At 42.6% G+C, this 23,161-nt stretch overlaps 1 protein-coding gene across 1 annotated transcript; it reads right to left on the reverse strand.

The window, feature by feature from the left end:
* Positions 1 to 2,577: 2,577 nt before the first annotated feature.
* ZHX3 (zinc fingers and homeoboxes 3) lies at positions 2,578 to 22,827 on the reverse strand (the record flags this gene model as incomplete). Its single annotated transcript, NM_001265777.1, is given in 2 exon segments — positions 2,578 to 3,717; positions 19,818 to 22,827. Coding segments are annotated over 2 exon segments (2,871 nt in total). The 3' UTR covers positions 2,578 to 3,706.
* Between the last annotated feature and the right edge of the window lie 334 nt (positions 22,828 to 23,161).

A 23,161-nucleotide genomic window follows, 5' to 3' on the forward strand; every position in this document is an offset into this window, starting at 1 on the left:
GCTCTCCTCTCCTGCAAGTTGCCTTTATCCACTTGGGGTGTGATATCTGAACTGAAAAAGCTGCACCAATCTGAGGATACTGGTCCAAGAAGAGACAAGACCAGAGACTATGAGGCGCAAGCAGAGAGCATCCACACAGCGTCCAACCAGAAAGGCCAGTGTCCTTCCTCTATAAAGGCAGCCAGGGACAGATGTCCCAGAGCCAGGAGGGAGAGAGAGAGAGAACACAGCACCTGCCACTAGGCCACTGACTGAGCAGGATAAAACCCACAAGGGCCACATCTCAGGCTGGAGAATACACAAATTTCCTGGTGGGACAGCCTCCCAAGGCCAGCTGGAGATGAGACCACTAGTACATGTGGGAGCCCACAAGGCACTACCCAGTGTTCTGTCCAACTTCCTCCTTGTGCTACTAGAGAGCAGAGTGTGGAATCCTTGTGTCAAGGTGCTTTGGTCCACCTGAACAGCCGCCTGCCACTCAGCCAAGAGAAAGGAGCTTTAAGTTGTACAATCACTGCCAGACCTCAAGGCCCTGGCAAGTCATCCAACTAGGGCATTTTCAGGAACCCAAGATTCTCAGAAATGATACTCCTCCCCTCCCAAAATAAAAAAAGCTCCTTTATAGTCAAAAACGAAAACAAGTAATCAAAATATACAAAGCACATGTATCAAATTTAAATTTCCTTTATCAGAATGATGATCTGGTTCACCTATGAGAACTGGATCTACAACCCCATGTAAAAAACAGGTACAGGACATCAGCAACAACAACAACAAAACAAAGATGATTTTACTATCTCTGACGACTCCAACTGCATACAGAGAAAACGGATAAGATTAGCCACTTTTTATAGGCTTTTTCTTCAGGAGAGACTAACCTCACCCACCTCTCAACTCTGCAGCCCACAAATGCCTTCTACTGAAGGCAACAACAAAAGTTAACCCTTTGGCAGTGTGCAAAACCACAATGAGCTGTCCTGTGACAGGGCTACATACCTGGCTGCTGCCATCCCACATCCCCCACTGCCACTGGGCTAGCGTGGGTGTGTCTCTGTGCACGATTGGCTGCATTCAGGGTTTTGCCCCCAAACCTTTGAGTACCTCCTACAACGTCCCTTTAAGCACCTGCGTGGTGACTGCCTCCCTCATCATCACTTTTGATCACCTTTCAAGGATAAGGTCCAGACCATACTCACTCACTCTCATCCAAGAGCAGAGGAAGAAGGATCTGTCCAGACTGCTGGGCTCCTTAACATGGGCATTCTTGCCTTTTGTGGTGTAGCCCTGGCTGTTGGGCAGGGCTAACATCTGTAAGAAAAACATACCAGGGCAGGCAGCACTGTACTTTTCCACCTGAAAGATGAGCTAGTGCCCATGGCTGGGTCACTCTAGGTCCTGCATGAACTTGTCCACCAACTGTGTTTTGCTGTTTGGGTTGTAAGTTAACTGTGAATACAAGTAACCAAGAAAATCCTCTCCATAGACCAACTTCAGCCAGTGCATGCAGGGCTCTGGAGGTGACACCAGCAGGCTCTGGAGGTGAGGCACTGGGTGGTTTCTCAGACACCTGGAGATGGCTTCGGCCTGGGCCACCCCAGACGCCTAGTGCACTGGTGTCCCTCCAACACAGGCTACTTCCCCAATACCCATGTGCCACCAAGTTTCTCAACTGCACACGCCAGATGCACGTTTTACAAGAATCAAATGAGTATTTATACTGTGTGTGTGTGTGTGTGTGTATATATAAATTAATCTGCATGTATATAAACACTGAAAGGAGAAATTCCAAGTGTCTGTTCTCTGAAGGAAAGCAATCACTCGCCATTCTTGGCAATTCCTCAGAGGTTTTTGAGACCAAACATCTTCACTCCCCAAATTAAGAATACAAAAGTAGGCTGCGAAACTTGCCAAGTATTCACAAGTCCCTGTTTGAGACAAATAAGGTGTGGTCCCTATTGGGACAGGGAGGGCAAAAGATGACACTTTAGAAGAACACGATTTTCGTTTCCACAGCCAGCCCTCTCCTGGAAGGCAGAGGGGCCACCGCCACGCTTGTCCTTGGAGCCACAAGAGCACGGTGCCCTGCCAGGTCCAGTTTTCTGGGTGAGGGAGAAGGACGGTCCCTGAACCACCACCAGTGCTTCTTGCCCCCTCTCTGGGATCTTCTAGCACTGTCACCCAGTCCAGCCCAGGAGGCGTCTGTGCCCATGAAGCCTGGTGGCTTGGCACTCTGGGAAGCAGGTGGTTTCTAAGACGTGAGTGGAGCTACAGGTGGACAGATCTTTAGCTTGCCCCTCTTTACCAGCTACTCTCAGAGCAACCGGTCTTGGGGAAATGGAGGATTTACCATTTAGTACAGCTCTGTAAGCAAGTTTTCTAATTTTCAAAGGCACCCTTTCCTGTAATTTTCTCAATTCAAAAAAGGACATGAGGGTTAGGCTAAAGTAGAGTTCTTGTTTCCAAGTTTGGGGATATAAATATAGAACTTTAAAAGCATCCTCACAAGGACCAGTGATGCCCAGCACCCTCGGGCGTGCATCCAGCACACCAGCCAGACCGGCGTGGAAGCCAGGGGCATTCTGGGTGTTCTGCCAGGGATCCCTCATGCAAGTCTTTGTGCTAAAGACCACCCTACCTCTGATAATTCCAAGAAGTCAACAAATCCCTCCAGCCTTCACCCTTACTAATGGGCCAGTGTGTTATTCCTTCCCAAACCACAGGAGGCTCTGAAACGAGTGTGGAGAAAGGGCTCTGAAAACTGCAGTGGTCAAATCTACAGGCTGTGGCTACAGACTTCCACTTACATCCCTACCCCATTTCTTTTTTCCATATTTCTCTCACTCCAAACATGTCTAGATTAAAAAAAATGCAGGCACATAGGTCAGCACATTAGGCTTAACAACAAATGTTTCTTTAGTTGATCTGATAACTGAAAAGTTATGGTCCACGATTCAAACTCCCATGAAAAAGCAGGATTACGGTAACAACTAAAGAGAGCAGTAAAGCATCCAACACTACTCACATTACCAGTCCATTTTTTGAGCTGAGGGTTACAGCAGGTTCTGAGTAGCCCACAGGCAAAGCAAGCCTGGCATGAAAGGTAGCCAGTCACCATTTAATGCAGCAGAGATCTCTTCAAAGGTACTGCTTCCTTGAGGAACACAAAGGGGGCACAAAGGGATTCCAGATGTAGCTTTGTGTCTATAACTTCCCTGCCTGACTGTGGAAGGTGAGGGGCATCTGTGACCCAGCAATCCCCAGAGAACAGACACAGGTCATTTTTAGAGATGACATAAATGACAATGCACTGCTTGGCTAACCAAAGTTTCTACGTAATGACAGTGTTGATAATCTGATGTTTTATTTAACATATAGAGGTGGATGTATATGTTAAAAGCTTGATTCTGTGTCTATGAATATGACTATGAAATCTGAACTATTTTATCCATTGGAAGGTAAAGGAAAGGTCCTACATTGTGGGAGGAAGAACTGATGAGAACCCCATCTTGCTTGCTGCTTGCTTGGTGGTGGACAGGCCGAGGGTAGCGGCAGGCTCTGGGCTGTCTGCGAAGACTCCGGAAGCTCTCCTAGGTGCTCAGCAACCAGGCATGGGAACAGCATGTGCCAGCAGAGAGTCGGGCTTGGCTCTTCCACGTGGCAGGCGGTTTCCCAGACTGGCCAGTCCTTCACATTAATCAGATCAAATTCAGTCTGTTTCTGAGAAGAAAACACATGCCTGTCACTCCACAGCAGCTGCCACCTGTGTAGCCCCCAGGGCAGCCTGGTCCTTGCTATACCAGGGTGGCGTCACTGGCTTTGAGGATGTCTTAATTCCATGAGCAATGCCCTTCTGCCACCCACTCCCCCACCCTCCAGCCTGAGGGAATGTGGGTTAAGGACAGGATGCTGGCTCAACCTTGTAAGGCCATCAGACTCTGACAGACCCCGCTAAACCCTAGGCCTAGCAGCTGGAGCAGCGGTTTGGCCTCTCCAGGCCCACTAAATCCCCCTAGCTCCCCAGGCTTCCGCCACCACCATGTCTCTGGAGTCCTGTCCTAAAATGCTTCATCCTGCCCTCTCCTTCCAGGCTCTCCAGAACATACTGTTCCAATATAACAGCAGCTGGGTCTAGTTCTGATATGTATTCTACTTATGCCTTCACTTCAACCCTAAAGTCAAAGTCAAGGTAAGGCTGATATCAGAGAGGCCCATCATCTGTGATTCATACAGAAGTGGTCCTTAATTGCAGCTGGCTGAGAAAAGCCATGAGAAGCCAGGCACAGATAAACAGACCAGCCCTTCCTGGACCCAAGTTACCTGTCTCAGACAGAAGAGGACAATGCCAACGGCATGGCCACCCCCTGCCATTCCTGCTCTGTCCCACAAAGGACAGCAACATGTCACTTTGTGTTGGATTTAGTAGCTGAGGGGAGCCAATGCTTGTGATTCAAATCCACTCATCACATTTCCATGTTGACTTTAAGAAAAAAACCATGGTAAAATATAAATAACATAAAATTTACCATTACAACAATTTTAAGTGTACAATTCAGTAGCATTAAGTATATTTACAATGTCATGAAACCATCATTCTATTTCCAGAAATTTTTCATCATCCTAAACAGAAATTATATATCCATTAAACAGTAACTCCCCATGTCCTCCTCCCCATAGCCCCTGGTAACCTCTATTCTACCTTCTATCTCTATGAATTTACCTGTTCTAGATACCTCATGTAAGCTGAATGGTACAATATTTGTCTTTTTGTGTCTTGACATTTCACTTAGCAAAAATGTTTTCAAGGTCCATCCATGTTGTAGGATGTATCAGAATTTTATTCTTCTTTTGGCTGAATAATACCCTACTGTATGTATACATGCCACATTTTGTTTATTCATCTGGTGGTAAGTACTTGAGTTGTTTCCACCTTTTGGCTACTGTGAATAATGCCACTAGGAACACTGGTGTACATGCATATGTGAGTCCCTGTTTTCAGTCCTTGGGGTGTATACCTAGGAGTGAAATTGCTGGATCATATGGTAATATTCTATATTCACCTTCTTAAAGAACCACAAAGTTGTTTCCCAAGGGGCTGTACCATTTTATATTCCCACCAGCAATGCACAAGGGATCCAGTTTCTCCACATCCTCCCAACACATTGTTTTCTCTGAGTGTGTGTTTGTAACAGCCATCTTAAGTGTGAAGTGGTATCACACTGTGGTTTTTATTTGCATTTCCCTAATGCCTAATGTTTTGTCTTTTCATGCACTTACTGGCCATTTGTATATTTTCCTATGAGAAATGTCTATTTAAATCATTTGCCCATTTTTGAATTGGTTTTGTTGTTCAGTTTTAGGAGTTCTATACATATTCTGAATATAAATCTCTTATCAGATGTATGATTTTCAGTTATTTTCTCCCATTCTATGGGTTCTTTTCCTTCTTTTAACAGTGTTCTTTGAAACACAAAATTTTTAGATATTGACATAATCCAAATTATCTATTTTTTTTCTTTTGTTGCCTATGCCTTGGGTGTCATACATACAAAATCATTGCCTGGCCAGACGGGGTAGCTTGTGCCTGTAATCTCAGCACTTTGGGAGGCTGGGGAGAATTGCTTGAAGTCAGGAGTTGAAGACCAGCCTGGGCAACATAGCGAGATCCTGTCCACACACACACAAAATAGTAATAAAATTAGCCAGGTGTGCACACTTATAATCCTAGCTACTCAAGAGGCTGAGGTGGGATGACTGCTTGAGCCCAGGAGTCTGAAGCTGCAGTAGCTTTGATTGTACCACTCCAGCCTGGGCAACAGAGCAAGATCCTGTCTCAAAAAAAAAAAAAAAAAAAAAAAGGTAATAATTGACTAATCAAAAATCTGGAAGGATTCTGTTTTCTTTCTTCTAAGCATTTTATAGCTTTAGCTTTTTTGTTTAGTTCTTTGACCTATTTTAAGTAAATTTCTGTATATAGTACAAGGTAAGAGTACAATTTCATTCTTTTGCATGTAGATACCTAGTTTTCCCAGCATCTTTTGGTGAAAAGACTCTTTTCCCATTGAATGGTCTTTGCGCCCTTGTCAAAAATCAATTGACCATTACGTGGGGATTTCTGGGCTTTTTATTTTATTCCATTGGTTCTATGTCTCTCCTTATGCCAGTACCACACTGTTTTGATTACTGTAGCTTTGTAGTACAATTTGAAATCAAGTAAGTGTGACTCCTTCAACTTTGTTTTTTCTCAATTTGTTTTGTCTATTTGGGGTCCCCTGAGATTCTATATAAACTTTAGGATGGATTTTTCTTTTTTAATTGAGTTTACATATTTATGGGGTACATGTAAATATTTTTTACATGCACAGAATGTGTGATGATCAAGTCAGCATATTTAGGGTACCCATCACCTTAGTATTTATTATTTCTATGTGTTGGTAACATTTCAAGTCCTCTCTTCTAGCTACTTTGAAATATACAATATGTTGTTGCTAACCATAGTCACGCTAGTCTGCTATTTAACATTAGCTATTAAACTAACATTTGTTTCTTCTATCTACTATAAGTCTATACCCATTTATCAACCTTTCTTCATTTCCCCCTTCTACTCTCACACCCTTCCCAGCCTGTGCTATCTATCATTCTATTCTCTATCTCCATGAAATCAAGTGTTTTAGCTGCCACGTATGAGTAAGAACATGTATTTGTCTTTCTGTGCCTGGGATATTCCAATGAACATGACCTCCAGTTCTATTATTTTTTGTCTTTTTAATATAGTCATTCTAACTGGGATAAAATGATATCTCATTGTAGTTTTGATTTGTATTTCCCTTTTGTGATGTTGAGCATTTCTTAATATACCTATTAGCCATGTATATGTCTTCTTTTGCAAATTATCTATTCATGTCTTTTGCCCCCCAACCCCCCCCCACCTTTTCTTTCGGAGACAGGGTCTTGCTTTGTCACCCAGGCTCTGGAATGCAGTGGCACAACCACATCTCACTGCAGTCTCAACCTCCTGGGCTCAAGTGATCTCCCCACTTCAGCCTCCTGAGTAGCTGGGACTACAGGTATGTGCCACTACACCCAGCTAATTTTTGTATTTTTTGTAGAGATGGGGTTTCATCATGTTGCCCGCTGGTCTTGAACTCCTGGGCTCAAGTGATCCACCTACCTCGGCCTCCCAAAGTATTGGGATTATAGGCATTAGCCTCTGTGCCCCACCTTTTGCCCATTTTTTAATATTTTTTTTGTTGAATTCCTTATATCTAGATATTAGTCCTTTGTTGGATGAAGAGTTTTGCAAATACTTTCTCCCACTCAACATGTTTTCTCTGTACTCTGTTGATTATTTCCTTTGCTATGCAGAAGATTTTTAGTTTAATATAGTTCCCTTTGTCTATTTTTGTTTTAGTTATGTTTTTCAGGTCTTAGCCATAAAATCTTTGCTCAGACCAATGTCCTGAAGTGTTCTGCCCTAAGTTTTCTTCTAGTAGTTTCATAATTCAAGGTCTTATATTTAAATCTTTAATCCGTCTTGAGTTGACTTTTGTATATGGTGAGAGATACAGGTCCAGTTTTATTCTTTTGCTTATGGATATCTAATTTTCCCAGCATCATTTATTGAAGAGGATGTCCTTTCCTCATTGCATGTTCTTGGCACGTTTGTTGAAAATCAGCTGGCTGTAAATATGTGGCTTTATTTCTGGGTTCTATTTTCTTTTCCTTTGGTCTGTGGGTGTATTTTTATACCAATACTATGCTGTTTTGGTTACTATAGCCTTGTGATATATTTTGAAGTCAGGTAATGTGATGCCTACAGCTTTGTTCTTTTTGCTCAGGATTGCTTTGACTGTTTTAGCTCCTTCTTGGTCCTGTACAAATTTTAGGGTTTTTTTCTACTTCTGTCAAAAAATTACATTGGTATTTTGATAGCAATTACATTGAATCTGTAGATTGCTTTGGACAGTATGGTCATTTTAATATTAATTTTTCCAATCCATAAGCATGGGATGTCTTTCCATTTGTTTGTGTCCTCTTCAGTTTCTTTCATCAGTGTTTAACAGTTTTCCTTGCAGAGATCTTTTACTTACTTGATTAAATTTATTTATTTATTTATTTATTTTTTTGGTAGCTGTTGTAAATCAGATTACCTTCTTGATTTCTTTTTCAGCTATTTTATTATTGGTGTATAGAAACTCTGATTTTTGTATGTTAGCTTCATATCCCGCAACTGTGCTGAATTTGCTTATCAGCCATAAGAGATTTTTGGTGGAGTCTTTTTGGTTTTTCTAAGTATCAGATCATGTCATCTGCAAAAAGGGACAATTTGACTTTCTCTTTTCCAATTTGGATGCCTTTTATTTCTTTCTCTTGCCTGATTTCTCTGGCTAGAACTTCCAGTACTATGTTGAATAAGAGTGGTGAAAGTGAGCATCCTTGTCATGTTCCAGTTCTCAGAAGAGGTACTTTCAGTTTTTCCCCATTTAATATGATATTAGTGGTGGGTTTATCATTTATGGCCTTTACTATCTTCTTTCTATGCAGTTTTCTGTGTTTTTTTTTTTTTTTTTTTATCATGAAGCCATGTTGAATTTTATCAAATGCTTTTATTGTGTTTATTGAGATAACCATACAATTTTTGCTCTTCATTCTGTTGATGTGATGTACCACATTTACTGAATGGTGTATGTTAAACCATCCTTGCATTTCTGGTACAAATGCCACATGATAATTTTTTGAGACAGTTTCGCTCTTGTAGCTCAGGCTGATGCACAGGGGTGCAATCTCAGCTCACTGCAACCTCTGCATCCTGGGTTCAAGCAATTCTCCTGCCTCAGCCTCCTGAGTAGCTGGGATTACAGGCATGTGCCACCATGCCTGGCTAATTTTGTATTTTTAGAGATGGGGTTTCACCATGTTGGCCAGGCTGGTCTCAAGCTCCTGACCTCAGGTGATCGGCCCACCTTGGCCTCCCAAAGTGCTGGAATTACAGGCATAAGTCACCATGCCCACTCAAGGATTACTGACATGTGAGGTTCTATTATTGTTATACTGTAGTTTTCTAATTGTTTTATGTATTTTTTGTTCCTTTTTGTTTGGCATTGTAGTTTGGTGGTTTTCTGTGGTGGTAGCATTTGAGTCTTTTCCTCATCTGTGTGTTTGCTTTGCCAGTGAGTTTTATACTTTCGTGTGTTTTACATAATGTTAAATGTTGTGCTTTCACTTCCATGTTGAGGACTCCTGTGAGCATTTCTTGTACGGCCAGTCTAGTGGTGATAAATTGTCTCAGCTTTTGCTTGTCTTGGAAATACTTTATTTCTCCTTCATTTACAAAGGGTAATTTTGCTAGACATAGTATCCTTGGCTTACTTTTTTTCCCCTTCAGCCCTGTTGATATATCATCTCATTTTCTCCTGATCTGTAAGGTTTCTGCTGAAATCCACTGTTAGTCTGATGGGGCTTCCTTTATAGTTGCTTAGACACATTTCTCTTGCTGTCCTTAGAATCATCTGACTTTAGACAGTTTGACTATAATATGCCATGGAGAAAACCTTTTTGCACTGTATCTGTTTAGTGGCTATCAGGGCCTCCTATATCTAGATGTCTAAATCTCTTTTGAGATTTGGGAAGTTTTTCACCTATTAATATTGTTTCATTAAACAGGTTTTCTCACTCTTTCATTTTCTCTTAACCCTCTGGGATCCCAATAATTTAGATATGTAGTTGCTTTATTGTGTCCCATATGTCACAAAGGCTTTGCTCATTTTTCTTTATTCTTTTTTATTTCTGAGTTATGTCAAAAGACCTGTGTTCCAGCTCTAAGACTTTTTTTTTTCTGCTTGATCTAATATATTGTTGAAGCTTTCAATTGTATTCTGTACTTTGTTTCATGAAGTCTTCTGTTCCAGAATTTGCTTATGACACATATCTCTTTGATAATTAAAAATTATCATTAATTTCCCAAATTGTTTTTATTTCTTTTTCACATTCTCTTACATCTCACTGAGCTTCCTTACACTCAAAAATTTGAATTCTTTTTCTGGGATTTTGTGAGTTTATTTTTCATTGGAATCTATTGCTGGAAATTTATTGTGTTCCTTTGGAGGTGTCATATTTCCTTGCTTTTTCATGTTTATTGTGTCCTTATGTTGATATCTGCACATCCAGTGTAACAGCTGCTTCTTCCAATTTTCTGTATTTCCATTTGTAGGGGAGGACTTTTTCCTAGATGTATCTATGGTGTCGGCTGGGTAGGACACTTTGGCTTTGATTCTTGGTATGTGCAGTAGTGTAGTCTCTGCATGATTTCTTTGGCTATAAATAGCCTCAGTGGTATCTGTGATTTCCTCAGTGGCTCAGTAGTTATTAGTGGAAGCTATGGTAAAATTTTGCTAAGGACTGGAATGCCAGGTGGGCCATTCTCCAGGCACCAGTGGTAGCAGCAGTGGGCTAAGCATGTCTGTCTTTGGACCCCAGAGCAGCATACAATGGCACCAGTGTCAGTGGGTCCAAGCAGGCTGATTCTTGGGCTTTCGGGTGGCTTACTCGGATGTCAGTAGTGGCAGCAGTTCCCAGGCATGTGGGCAGGTTCTCAGGCCCCTGGGCAGCTGGCGTGGCATGGGAGATGGCAGTGACAGTGTTGAAATGACCCTCTGGGTCCCAAGTGATATGTGTTTGTGTTGGCAGTGGCTGCAACAGGCTGAGCGGCCCATTCTCCAGGCCCACAAGTGGTACATACAGGTAGTAGTAGCCAGGTGGGTAAGCCCCAACAACCTCAGGCACCCAAAAAGAGCATTCAGGTGCCAATGGTAGTGGGCTAGGCTGGGCAGTCTAATCCTCAGGCTCCCTCTGATGTGTGCAGCTGCCAACCAAGGTGGGCAGAGGCAGGGCAATCCCTAGGCCACCTTCAGAATGCTTGGATAGGGAGTGGCAGTGCTGTACTACTGCCTTCCATTGGGGAGCACGGGGTTACTGGCCAGTGGGGAATGTATGTGCCACTCACATCTCACTCAGCTCCAGTGGCACTGGTGCCTCAGCCCCTGCTATGGTAGCTGGCACTATGGTTGTGCCTCAGCCACAACAGCAAGAGCATATGCCTTGTAGTGCTTCGGCCCCAGCTGCAGTAACTCACAGTCACTTGCACCTCAGCTCTGGGGAAAACAGTTTGCAGTTCTCTTACACCTCAGCCCTGGCACCCAGGGACTCCAGGACAGTGTACAGTCTTTTGGGGACTGGGCTTTAAATGGCATCTTGCTGTAGCTGTTTAGTTCTCAGGAAGTGTGGGGGACCCAGTGCAAGCTCCCTTCTGGAGTAGTGCCATTGAACTATCTCCTGACACCACCCATGTTATATTTCAGGGACTGCAAGGGCTGAGGAGCTCTCCCATGGCTAGAACTGCAGAATCCTTTCATGGTGGAAATGTGGACCACTGAGGGTCTCTTGCTTACCTTTTCCCCATTCTGGGGGGTCTCTCTCAGTTCCCTGCCAATCCCAGCTGAACAAGCTGCCTTGCTTCTTTTTCCTTCCTTGTTTCCTGTCTCTTTTCTGTGATTTCCAGTGTTCTGTCTTGGATAATCTATTCAAAGTGTGATTACTCTCTATTTTTGTTCTTAATGGAAGAGGTGAGTACAAAATGCCTCTAGTCAGCCATTTTGGTTGGGTCTTCCTGGATTTTCTTATTTCTGTAAAAATGCGACTATGCTTTTGATAGATTTTACATTGACTCTGTAGTTGGCTTTGGGTTGTATCTACATCTTAATGTCAATCCATGAACATGGGATATCTTTCTATTTATTTAGGTCATCTTTAATGTTTTACAGCAACATTTTGTAGTTTTCAAGACACACTTCTTTTGCCTCCTTGGTTAAATTTATTCCTAAGCACTTTTTCTTTTTGATGCCATTGTAAATGATACCATCTTTAAAATTTTCTTTTCAGATTGTTCATTGCAAGTGCATAAAAATACAACCAATTTTTTTAAACAGATAGGGTCTCACTATGTTACCCAGGCTGGCCTCCTTGAATTCCTGCCTCAGCGTCCCAAGTAGCTGGGACTACAGTTATGTCACTGTGCCCAGCTAAATACAACTGATTTTGTGTGATTTTATATCCTGCAGCGTTGCCAAGTTTATTTATTAGCTCTTTTTTTTTTTTTTTTTTGGTGGATTCAAGTTTTTTGCTTGTTTTTTTTGAGAAGGAGTCACACTCTGTCACCAGGCTGGAGTACAGTGGCATGATCTCAGCTCACTGCAACCTCCGCCTGCCAGGCTCAAGTGAGTCTCCTGCCTCAGCCTCCTTAGTAGCTGGGACTAAAGGCATGTGCCACCATGCCCAGCTAATTTTTGTATTTTTAGTAGAGACAGGGTTTCATCATGTTGGCCAGGGTGGTCTCGATCTCTTGACCTCGTGATCTGCCTGCCTTGGCCTCCCAAAGTGCTGAGATTACAGGCGTGAGCCACTGCACCCGGCCTCAAGTTTCTACATATATGACCATGTCATCTGTGAACAAAGATCATTTTACTTCTTTCTTTCGAACTTGGATACTTTTATTTATTTATTTATTTATTTATTTAGCCTAACTGTTCTGGCTAGAACTTCCAATACTGTTTTGAACAGAAGTGGCAAAAGTGGGCATCTTTATTTCATTCCTGATTTTAAGGGAAAAGTTTTTGGTCTTTCACCACTGTTGAGTATGATGTTAATTGCGGGCTTTTCATATATGGTCTTTATCATATTGTCATATTCCTAGTTATTGAATGTTTATCGTCATGAAAGCATGTTGACTTGTCAGACGCTCTTTCTGCTTGAATTAGGATGATGTGTTTTATTCTCTTTATTCTTTTAATGTGGTGTATTACATTGATATTCATGTGCCAGGCAATCCTTGCATTGCAGGGATAAATCCCACTTGGTCGTGAGGTATAATCCTTTTAGTATGCTGCTGAATTTGGCTTGCTATTTTGTTGGCGATTTTCTTATCTATATTCATAAGGGATATTAGTCTGTAGATTTCTTTTCTTGTAGTGCCCTTGTCTTGCTTTGGTGTCAGGGTAATGGTGACCTCATGAGTTAAGAAGCATTTACTCCTCTTTAATATTTTTGGAGGAGTTTGAGGAGAACTGGTGTGTTAATTCTTCTTTCAATATTTGGAAGAATTCACCAGGGGTCCTAGGCTTTTCACTGTTGGAATGTTTCTGATAACAGATTCAATCTTACCAATTATTGATATATTTTGGTTTTCTATTTCTTCATCAGTTGATTTTGGGAGAGTGTGGGTTTCTAGGAATTTCATCTAGGTTACCCAATTTATTGGCACATAACTGTTAATAGTAGTCTCTTATATTCTTGTGAAAATATATTCATGTGAAAATGTAACATCCCCTCTTTCCTTTCTGATGTTACTAATTTAAGTCTTCTCTTTCATTCTTATTTAAAGGTTTGTCAGTTTTGTTTTTTCAAGAACCAACTTTTGGTTTCATTGATTCTCTATCTCTGCTCTAACCTTTATTTCCTTCCTTCTGGTAACTTTGGGTTTTGTTTGCTCTTTTCTAGTTCTGTAAAGTGTACATTTAGGTTACTGATTCGAGATCTTTAAAAAAAAAGTTTAAGACATGGGGTCTCACATTGTCACCCAGGCTGGAATGCAGTGGTGCAAGCATAGCTCACTATAAGCCCAAACTCCTGGTAAACAATTCTCCCAGCTCAGACACCTGAGTAGCTGGCACTACGAGAACATGCCACCACACCTGGCTATTTTTTTTACTTTTTTTGCAGAGACAGGATCTTACTTTGTTACCCAGGCAGGTCTCAAACTCCTGGCCTCAAGTGATTCTCCTGCCTTGGTCTCCCAAAGCACTGGGATATAGGTGCAAGCCACCATGCCCAACTGAGTTTTATTTTTTATTTTTTGAGACAGAGTTTCACTCTTGTTGCGCAGGCTGGAGTGCAATGGTGTGGCCTCAGTTCACTGCAACCTCCGCCTCCTGGGTTCAAATGATTCTCTCGTCTCAGCCTCCCTAGTAGCTGGGATTACAGGCGCCTGCCACCATGCCCAGCTAATTTTTGTATTTTTAGTACAGACAGGGTTTCACTATGTTGGCCAGGTTGGTCTCGAACTCCTGACCTCCAGTGATCCACCTACCTTAGCCTCCCAAAGTGCTGGGATTACAGGCATGAGCCACTGCACCCAGCATGAGATCTTCTTTTTTAATGTATGCATTTACTACAAATTTACCTCTTAGGATTGCTCTATGTGCCATAAGTTCTGGTATGTTGTGTTTTCATTTGTCTCAAGGTATTTTTTAATTTCCCTTATGATTTCTTCTTTGACCCACTAGTTTTTAAATAGTGTGCTAATTTCCACATATTTGTGTATTTCCAGTTTTCTATTTTCAATGTCTAGTTTCATTCCACTGAAATTGGAAATGCACTCTGTATAATTTTTTTAAAAAATTTATTAACACTTGTTTCATGGCTTAACATATGGTTTATCCTGGAGAATATTCCATGTGAATTTGAGAAGACTGTGTATTCTGCTGTTGTTGGGTGGTATTCTGTTTATGTCTATTTGGTTTAATTTGCTTAGAGTGTTGTTCAAATCCTCTGTTTCCCGACTGATCTTCTATCTGGTTTCTATATCCATTGTTGGACATGGAGTATTAAAGTCTCCAACTATTTTTGTATCTCTCTCCCTTTAATTCTGTCATTTTGGTTTCACATGTTCTGGAGCTCTGTTAGAGATATGTAGTACATCTTTTATCAATATAATATCCTTCTTTGTCTTTTGTAACCTTTCTTGATTTAAAGTTTATTTTGTGTGCCTTTTTCAAAAGAGCATGCTGGAGGTGAAGGAGGAAGCTCTTGGCTTTCCTAAAGCTGATCCCAAAGTGAAGACTTTAAAGGCCAAGAAGGTAGTGCTGAAAGGCATCCACATAGCCAACAACAACAACAACAACAACAACAACAAAAAAAAAAGATCCACACATCACCCACCTTCCTGTGGCCCAAGACATTATGACTCCAAAGGCAGCCTCAGTATCCTCAGAAGATCACTACCAGGAGAAATAAGTTTGACCACTATGCCATCATCAAGTTCTCACTGACCAGTGACCACTGAGTCTGCCATGAAGAAGACAGAAGACAACAATACACCTGTGTTCACTGCAGACGTTAAAATCCAAAAAGCACCAGATCAGACAGGCTGTGAAGCAGCTCTATGACACTGATGTGATCAAAGTCAACACACTGATCAGGGCTGATGGAGAGAAGAAGGCATATGTTCAACCGGCTCCTGATTACAATGCTTTCTATATTGCCAACAAAACTGGGATTATCTCAGCTGAGTCTGGCTGGCTAATTCTAAATTATATATTATATATATATAACATATGCATATGTTAACATATATATAACATATGCAAGTTATATAGAATATATAATTGTATATATTTACTATATAAATATTTTTTTTTCTCCAGGAAAAAATCGATTATTTTGTCTAGTGATAATATAGACACCTCAGCTGTCATATGATTGCTATTTTCTAGGTGTATCTTTTTCTATCCTTTTACTTTCAACCTCCTTGTGTCCTTATATCTAACATGAGTCTCTTAAGACAGCATATAAACACTTTATTTTTTTTACTCCAATCTGCCAATCTTTCTTTTTAATAGAAGAGCTTAATCCCTTTACATTTAATGTGATTACTGATCAAGGATTTAATTCTGCCATTTGGCTATTTGTTTTTCATTTGTCTTATACGTTTTTGATTCCTCAATTCCATTACTACTTCCTCTTGTATTTATTTGTCCATAATGTACTGTTTTGATTCTGTTTTGTTTGCAATGCACTAATTTGTTTTATTACACAGATTACATCTTACTACATTCTATGCCCATTAATATAGATTTATAATTTTTTAATGAATTTGTCTTTTAAATTATAAAGCACAAAGAGAAAAAGTTATAAACCAAAAGTACAATAGTACTGGCTCTTATATATACCTCTAAAGTTATCTTAACTACTGCTCTTTATTTTTTCTTACGGCTTCAAGTTTCTGTTCAGTATCCTTTCATTTCAGCCTGAAGGACTCCCTTTAGCATTTCTGCTAGGGCACGTCTACTAGAAATAACTCCTTCAATTTTATTTCGAAATGTCTGGATTTCTCTTTCATTTTTGAAAGACAGTTTTGCCACATATAGAAATCTTGGTTTAGAGGGTTTTTTTTTCTTTCACGACTTGAGATATATCATCTTGCTGCCTTTGGGCTTCCAAGGTTTTTGATGAATTGGCTGTTAATCTTGTCGAAAATTCTTTGTATGTGACGAGTTGCTTCTCTCTTGCTTTCAAAATCCTGTCTTTAGGTTTTGACAATTCTAATATGTCTTGTGGACCTGAGTTCATCCTGCTTGGATTTTATTAGCTTTTTGGATGTGTAGATTCATGTCTTTCATCAGGTTTGGGAAATTTTCTATCATTATTTCTTGAAATATTCTTTCTGTCCCTTTTCTTTTTCTGGGATTCCTATATGAGTATATTAGTATGAATATACTAATGAATATAATAACTATATGAATATATGAGTATATTAGTATGTTTGATGATGTCCCACAGCTCTTTCAGGTTTTTTTTCTATATATTTTTTTCTTTCTGTTCCTTTGGATAATTTCAATTATTTTCTCTTCAAATTCACTCTTCTCTTCTTTTGCATGCCCAAATCTTTGTTGAATCCCTCTAGTATGTTTTCCATTTTAGGGATTATACATTTTAGCTCTAGAATTTGTTTGGTTCCTTTTTATAATTTCTATCTCTTTATTGATATTCTCATTTTGTTCATGCATGGTTTTCCTGATTTCCTTTAGTTCTTTGTCCATGGTTTCCTTTAGCTCATTGAACATACTTAGGATAGATGATTTAATGTCTTTGGGTAATAATCCCAACGGCCTTCCTCAAGGATGGTGTCTGTCAATTTTTCTCCTGTGAATAGACCATATTTTTCTATTTCTTTTTATGTTTTGTAATTTTTTGTTGAGAACTGGACATTATGAGTATTACATTGTGGTAACTGAGAATCTAATTCTCTCATGCCTCAGAGATTGTTGATTTTTGTTTATTGAGGGCTAGAGCCAACTATCTGTGACTTTTCCAACTATTTCTGTGAAGTGTGTATTCTTTGTGGTATGGGGTCAGTGAAGTTTCTGTTGTGATATCTCTGTGGTTAACCAGTGACCTAAGATTTCCTTAAATATCTGGCTTGCCAAAAGGAGGAATAAAGAAAAAAAAAAGGTACTGTCTCTTTAAAACCCCTTGTGGCTAGAAAGCTCCTTCTGCCCAAGGGAGCTGAGACAATGATCAGCCTCTGCACTGGCCCCCTCAGTGATTAAATGCAGTAATCAGCAATCAAAACATAAAAACTATATATATATATATATATATATATATATATATATATGTTTTTTTGAGATGGAGCCTCACTCTGTTGCCCAGACTAGAACGCAGTGGTGTCATCTTGGCTCACTGCAACTTCTGCCTCCCAGGTTCAAGTGATTCTCTTGCCTCAGCCTCACAAATAACTGGGATTATAGGCACTCACCACCATGCCTGGATAATTTTTGTATTTTTAATAGAGACGGGGTTTTACCATGTTGGCCAGGCTAATCTCAAACTCCTGACCTCAAGTGATCCACCCACCTCAGCCTCCCAAAGTGCTGGGATTACAGTTATGAGCCACCACACCTGGCCACAAAAACTTGACTTTTGGAGGACAAAGTTGTTATTGCCCACCCTGGCACCAACAGTCTGCACCAGGAACATTTTCCACAGTTGCCTACTGCAGAGCTTGGGTATGCTGCTATGTGAAACAAAAAAAAAACCCATTAAAATTTATAAGCCTCTCTATCAAGCTCTTCCCTGGATGTTGCAAGTGTTCAACTAGACTTCTGAGTCCCAAAACAGTTGCTTGAGACATTTACTGCCAGTTCAATTGTTTTGGTGGAGGAAAGGATTCCTGGTGCTGCTACTGCCATAACATCTTCCATAACATCATTCTCCATGTAAGCTTTTGTAATAAACTTGTTCAAACATCCTTATCTCTCTTGAGCATGACACCCTGGCCTACTGGTATATCACAAGAAGCATAGAGCTGGGTATAACATAATGGCCAACTTAGCAACTTGGACAAGACTTGCAGGAGAGACTACCTGCTCTGCATTATAAAAAGGTCAAACCAGCTGTAAAAACCTGTTGTTTTGACTCCAGGGTGTGCCACCAGCTACTTTATAAAGCAGGCTGTGAGCTGTGGGCCCCAAAGGAGGGGAGTGTTTTGTTGTACTCTTGCCCTACTGAAAACATGTCTGGAGTTGGAGGAGGCCATAAGGGAGCCAGTGGCCCTGTGTACTCCAACCCTAACTGCTGACTAGTGACTTTAGGCTCCACCAGGTGTTTGCTCTCACTGTGGGCTTTGTGGAACCGGATTTTGCCTTAGTATGTGAACATGAGAAGAATAGGCTTTCTGCAAATGCTAAACCGATGGATGACGTGGTACTCCCTGCCCCCACCACCCCACCAAATTATGGGCCAACAAGGAAGTCTCTTTTTCCTTAACTGAGTAAAGAAATAACAGCATAACTATGTTTCAAATTGTTATGTTCAAATGAATTTAAAATATTCAGAGAAAGAAAAAGAATTTTGTCCTTTTTAAGACATCCTAAGTAGAAAGCAACTGAGGTGGAGGAGCTGGGATTTGCCAGGCCAAAATAAACAAACAACAATCGTTGGCTATTGTATGGAAACAATGGAACACCATCCAGGAAATTCTGTGGGATTTCTGAGGGATAGGGCACGACGGTTGGCCCTGGGGATGAGGTGCCAAACACAAGGCCCCACACTGAGGCAGCTCATGCCAAAGTCACTAGGGAACCATCACATTGCCCAACACCACAGATACTGTCTCCTGTACCCCCTCCCACCATTGCCAACTCAACTAGCAACGCTGCCATTTTGGAACCCCCAATCCCTTCAGCTTCTACAACACTCTGCCCTCCTGGCTCTCACCTGAGCTTCTGGCTGCCCTCTGATGGGGTCTCTAATGAGAACACAAATGTCAAAGGGTAAGGAGGGAAGGGAGAGGCTGGGAACTCAGTGACCAGGAACCTAGAAAATCAACACGTAATAACATGACTTGTCTGTGGCTTCAAAACTATGTCTTAAATAAAAATAACCTTCTATAATACATTTTGCTTTTGAGTATGATCTAGAGAAACTGAGGAACAAAATTCAAGCTTTTGATTCCATATGTCAAAGAAGGAAGGTGATTTCCCATTATAATAAACATTTCTTCTACATCAGGAATAATGAGAGAAACACAAGACTTTCATCATTGGAAAAAAGCACATTATGTATCTAAGGACAATTAAAGGCTCTCTTTCCTTTTGTTCATCAATTTGAGCTGAATTTCAACTCATGTCCTATTGCTCTCTCCTACCCAGTGGCTGTGGATCTGCCTGACTCAGAGGATGTTTTGACCTGCTTCCTATTGCTAAGAAATGGCTAAAAAAGCTTGGACCCTTTAGGGTCACCATGTTCCTTCCCCTGTGCAGGTTTTTAAAAACACATGAAACAAAAAACAGCTCTCAACCATTTATCATATTATGTTCCTATGGCTCCTGCTGCTAGTTGTCCTCTGAAGCAGCCAGGCAGTTAATGCTGCTGCCAGGCAGTCTTAGAGACAGCAGATGCCCCTGTGCAGTAAATTCAGCGCCCAACCATAAGTGCATCCGCCCCTTACCCACATAGGATAGCCATGACCCCTGTGGACTCCTTACCGAGCTGACGTCCAGCCTGGGGACTCGATGTGTCAAAGGGCTCTGAGCTGGCCTCAGGGACACTGGGCTCCCACGATTCACTGTTCTCAGACACCTCTGAATAGGTGTCACCCATCCCTTTGTTAACTGCTGTGAGCTCACCAGTACCAGGGCCCTGGTCCTCACTGCCTGTGTCTGCCACGGCTCTGGTCTCCTCCCCCATTTTCTCAGCAAACCACTGCTTGACCTGCTGGGAGCTCATCTGAGTCTTGTCACAGAGGTTCTGCAGGTCCTCTTCATACATCATCTTGTGTGTTATGTAATAGTCCTGCAGGAGCTCCCGGTTGCCAGGGGCAATTACCAGTAGACCTGGTGGAAAGTTGCCTCGCTTATAGTCTTCGTACCACTTGAGTTGGCCATTCTTCAATGCGTACCTGCTGTCTCCAAACCAGCGCACCACCTCCGGCCGCGGCAGACCTGTCTGGGCCATGATGGAGTCATAGTCCTGGTTGCTCGGCCACTGTGTCTGGACAAAGAGCTGCCGCAGCAAGTGCCGCTGCTGGGCAGTCTTTTTGCAGCTCACTTTGCCTGGGAGCTGCTCTGCCAGTTTGTTTGACCCATCATCCTCAGGGTCACAGGCACCCAGCCCTGGAATCTCATTCCTGCCATTGGCTTCAGTGACCCGCAGGTTCTTCAGGTTGATTTTAATGGGGCTGACTTTGCGCTCTGCCAAGATATGACTGCTGGGCATTTCCAGAGAGCCATTTTCACCAGATACCCTTAGCTCACTGGCCAAATCCTCTTCTCCACCCTCATCCTCAACAGCCTCCTCTTCTTCCTGAGAGGCATTCTCCTCGGCCTTCTTGGTCTCCTCAGCATTCACTTTTTTCCGTCTCTCTGAAAACCAGCTATCAATTTCTCGTCGGGTCATTTTGGTTTCACTTCTCAGGCGGTCCAGTTCCTCATCAAGAGGAAGAGGGTTTTGTGCAAAACTGCTCTCCAGGGCTCTGAGCTGCTCAGGGGCTCGCTCCTTGTATTTGGTTGGTGTGAAGTCAGGAGTCTGGTGCCAAGATTGTCGTTTGGCAGAAGGGTGGGTTGCTAGTGTGGCTGTTGTCGGGACGCAGGTTACCTCAGGGACCTTGGACGATGGGGAGAAGGACACCTCTGGTACAGAGTCAATGATCATGGAGCTGTGATCTCCAGGCATCGTCACTCTGGAGCCCTTCAAGTTCCGGCAGTGGTATCTACGGTCACTGAACCATTTCCGTACCTCTCTGGTACTGAGGCCCGTCACTTTGGTGAGATGCTCAACTTCGCTCTGCCCTGGGAACTGGTTCCGACAGAAGCTCCCTTTCAGAGCTGACAGCTGTTCATGAGATTTCTTGTTTTTGTAGATGCTAGCATCAAGGAAGGCTTGGGAAGTTATACTGGGACAGGCCGTGAGGAGCGACTGGGCCGCATTGACCACCTTCACAGCTGACGTTGTATTTGAACACACAGTGTTAATGGGTGCCACACCTGGCTGCTTGGGCACAGATGTTACCGTGAGGGGGAGAGAGGAACTTGTTGCTTGCAACCCATTGGCCATCAATGGCTGAGTGACCAGAAGTCCCCCTCCTGTACCCTCTGGCTGCCCCACAACATGACCTGGGAGAGCGGCCTGGATGAGATGCTGTACATTGCCAGCACTGGCGACGAGTGGGGTATTTAGAACCGTAATTGTGGGCTGAGGCACAGACTGGATGACTGTATTGAACATCTTTTTCCGGGCATCCTCAATCTCCTCAGGGGACCAGCTGATCCCCTGCTTCAGCCTTTGGGCTGTGAACCAGATCTTGAGCTGTTCTTCTGGATACTTGGTCACCACAGTCAAATAGCAGAGCTCGGCTTTGGTGGGGTAGGGGAACTTGTGGAAGGAGTTCTTCAGGAAGCTGTTAGAGTCCATGGCTGCATTGTACGTTGGAATGCTGCTCAGGGGGATCATCACTTTGGGAAGGGCCTTGGCTGTGGGCAGTGGCTGGTGGGCATGGTGTTGGGTATGCACTGGGGGCTGCTGCTGGAGGGAGAGGAACTGTGCTATGCCAGCTGGCAAAACTGGCACTGTTCCTATCAGGGGCCCGTTGGCAGCATGGGGGTTTTTTGCAGAGCTGGCAGATGCCTGGCTGACTGGAACTGCCCCGTTGATGAAGGAATGGTCCCCCTCTCTCACCTCCATTTCTCCAGTCGACAGCTTTGGTAAGGCCTCACCCACAGGCTGGCTAGGGACATTCTCCTTGAGTGTATGAATTTTTTTGGCTTCAGCTTTGCCTTTCATTATCTTCATGATTGGAGTTTTGGTAATGATGATTTCTGCCTGTCCATCGGCCCCTTCGGCACTGGGCTCACCTGCTAAGTCAGGAGTGCTGGTGCTCTCAGGGACGCTCTGCTCCACAACCACATGATTGTCTGGCTTGGCCACATTCCACACAAAGCTGGCTTCCCCGGAGTGACACGTGGCATTGTGCAAGGAAAGCCCCTCAGGGCTTTTTGCCAGAAAACTGCACCCACTGCATACAAAAGTTGGGTCTTTATTAAAGTCTGTGTGCTCTGAGTTCATATGTCCCACAAATTGAGTCATATCATGGGATCTGAAATCGCAGTATTTACAGGAATATAAATAGCCATCTAAAGTGCTCCGATGCCCATTGGCCAGTGTAGAGCCATCAGTACTGCTGGGGTTCTGCGCTGCCTCACTGCTGGCAACAGGTGCTTCTGGGGGCAGATCCTGCTGGGGTCCTTCAGGCAAGGTCTCAGTGGGCTGGGCCTCCATGCTGGCATCCTGCACCACCACCGTCTTTACTGGGATCATGCATGGTGTGGTGGATTTCCTCTTGCTGGCCATGGTGACAATCACTGGGTGATCAGCAGTTGAGAGCTTGTCCCATCAGGGGCCTCACAATACAAGTTCCAGCTTCTCGATGAGGGCCAAAGAAACAGTTTGTAAGTGCAGCTTTTTCAGTTGTTTGCAGAAAGCAGGTTTTCCCTATTCAATCTAAGGAAAGGGAGAAAAAAATGATTAAATTCTCTTAAATGCTTTCTGTATATTTCTCAGATACCCAGAGACATTCCACTGCTTGCCTTCTACCATCTAGGTGTTTTCACAGTAAGTTCAATCAGCAACTTGGATGAGAAGTCTGAGTTAGGAACCCCCTAATGACAAAAACTGGACCCTGAAGAATGACCTGGGGATGGTCCAATACCAACTGATAGACTTAAGCAAGGTATTTTTGTTTCATTCCCACCACCCACTACATATCGTTGCATTAAGTAACTCAGATTAAAAAACAAAAACACACTCTTTTTGGACCTCCAAATTAATTCTGACC

This window comes from Macaca mulatta, chromosome 10 (assembly GCF_049350105.2).
Source record: "Macaca mulatta isolate MMU2019108-1 chromosome 10, T2T-MMU8v2.0, whole genome shotgun sequence".
NCBI lineage: Eukaryota > Metazoa > Chordata > Mammalia > Primates > Cercopithecidae > Macaca > Macaca mulatta.